General features: G+C 57.5%; 1 protein-coding gene across 1 annotated transcript in view; it reads left to right on the top strand.

The window, feature by feature from the left end:
- KDELR1 (KDEL endoplasmic reticulum protein retention receptor 1) overlaps positions 1-1179 on the top strand; it is a 12047-nt gene extending 10868 nt beyond the window's left edge. Inside the window, exons 5-6 of the mRNA XM_040457579.1 lie at positions 540-579; positions 614-1179. Coding sequence (XP_040313513.1) covers positions 540-574 — 35 coding nt within the window. The 3' untranslated portion in view covers positions 575-579; positions 614-1179. The remainder of the gene's footprint in view (positions 1-539; positions 580-613) is intronic.
- The last annotated feature ends 599 nt before the right edge of the window (positions 1180-1778 follow it).

The raw sequence follows: 1778 nt of genomic DNA, 5'->3' as shown, positions 1-1778 counted from the left end.
ACCAACAACTGTGTTGGGCCCTTCCTGGGGCCCCGGCCCCGGCCAGGCTCTGGGGGTGCAGCGGAAGGAGAAAAGGTGGCCCTTCCCCTTCCCTGGGTTCCGACTGGGGGTGATGGTGCGCGAACAAGGAGAGAGAGATGGTTGCAAACAGGGAGAAATGCCGAGACAGAAGGAAACCAGGGATATGTGTCAGTGAAGAACGGGGGGCTGCTTTACACGGGGAGGTGGTCAGAGGAGACGACGGTGAAAGCAGGGACCCGAGAAATGAGGAGTCGGTCCGTGCGAAGGAAAGCGGGGAGGTGGTGGAGGGCGGAGGTGTGGAGGCAGCTGGCCTCCGGGTTGAGGCTGGGAGGGTGTGGGGGGGCACCTGGCCAGCGCTGCCAGACTCTTGGACCCCATCCTTCCGCGATCTGAGGCCTCGACCCGAGAGTCCTTCGAGGACCCTCGAGGACCCCCCGCCAGCCCAGCGTCCCATCCGCAGGGCCCCTTGGTAATGCTCCCCCCTCCCCCCCCCCCGCCCCTGCTCTGTCTCCTCGCAGTCCTGAAGGGGAAGAAGCTGAGTTTGCCGGCGTAGCCCTGGTCCTGGCCATCCCTCTCCTCGGCGGCCCGCGAGGTCCTGGCCATCCCTCTCCTCGGCGGCCCGCGACAGGCAGAGGAAGGCAGCGAGAAGACTAGCGCCTTCCCGTCCAGGGGTGACTTTTTAAAGAACCAACCTCTCCGCACTCCCCAGCCTCCCTCCTGCCAGGTTTCAGGGGGGCGGTGGAGGACCCGAGTCTTGGGGAACTCAGGACCTGGGCTGTTTGTAGTTTTTTTGCCTTTTAGAGAAGAAAACAAAACAAAACAAAAAAAATCTTTCCACGATTTAGTTTTTGATTCAGATGACTCCTTTCTCTTCTACTCTCTGGCCCCCTGATTTTTATAAACTGTTTCCGAGTGTCCTGTGGGGCAGGGCAGGGTCCGAGATCTTTTCCCTCCCGCCAGCCCCCCGGCTCCCTTCCAGATCCTACCCTGCCAGCCCCGCCAGTTGCCAAACACTAAATCTACAGACACACACCCTTCTGACCTCCCCCCGCTGACCATGAACATGGCGCCCCCCTCCCCCCAGAAGTTCTGGAATGGGGAGAGGGAGGAGGGGAGGGACGGTCTCCCTGATTTTTCAATACAGTTTTTTTTCCCAGAGTTTGGTTTTTTTGGTGTTGTCCTCATTTTTTTGACAATTGAGGGGGGCGAGGGGCTGGGCGTGGCAAGGGGGCTGGCCCGAGGGTCAGTGTGGCTCGGCCGCCATGTTTTTGTACAGAATTGACGGTTGATTCTTTGTTCTCTTGAAATAAACCGAGGAAAAGCTACTCCTTGCCATCTCTCTGGTGTTTGTGGGGTCCCTCCCAGCCCCCGTCTCTGCTTCTGCTTTATGCCGTTGACAGTCTGGAGGTGACAGAGGCCTGGGAGGGGCAGAAAGGTGAGACCCCCGGGTCCCCGAGACTCTGAGCCGTGTCCTCACTCCTCATGGCTGTGCTGGGGAAGAGGTTTCGGAAGAAAAAAAAAAAAAAATCTTGAAGATTCTCTTTACCTTGGCACAGAACCTCCTTGGCGCCTTTCCCGAATCTCAGGGTTACAGAGGGCCTTCGAGAGCGTGTGTTTTAGAGGTCACCAATAGGCAGCCCCTGTCTTACCCCTATTAGGCATTTTGTTGAGCTGCTCTATCTTTCTAGAAAGGGAAAGAAAGAAAGGAAGGAAGGAAGGAAAGAAAGAGAGAGAGAGAGAGAGAGAGAAAGAAAGAA

The sequence above is a fragment of the Herpailurus yagouaroundi genome, unplaced genomic scaffold (genome assembly GCF_014898765.1).
Source record: "Herpailurus yagouaroundi ecotype Mexico unplaced genomic scaffold, PumYag 220, whole genome shotgun sequence".
NCBI lineage: Eukaryota > Metazoa > Chordata > Mammalia > Carnivora > Felidae > Herpailurus > Herpailurus yagouaroundi.
The sequence above is the reverse complement of the archived record's forward strand: the minus strand, read 5'-3'. Positions and strand labels throughout refer to the sequence as shown.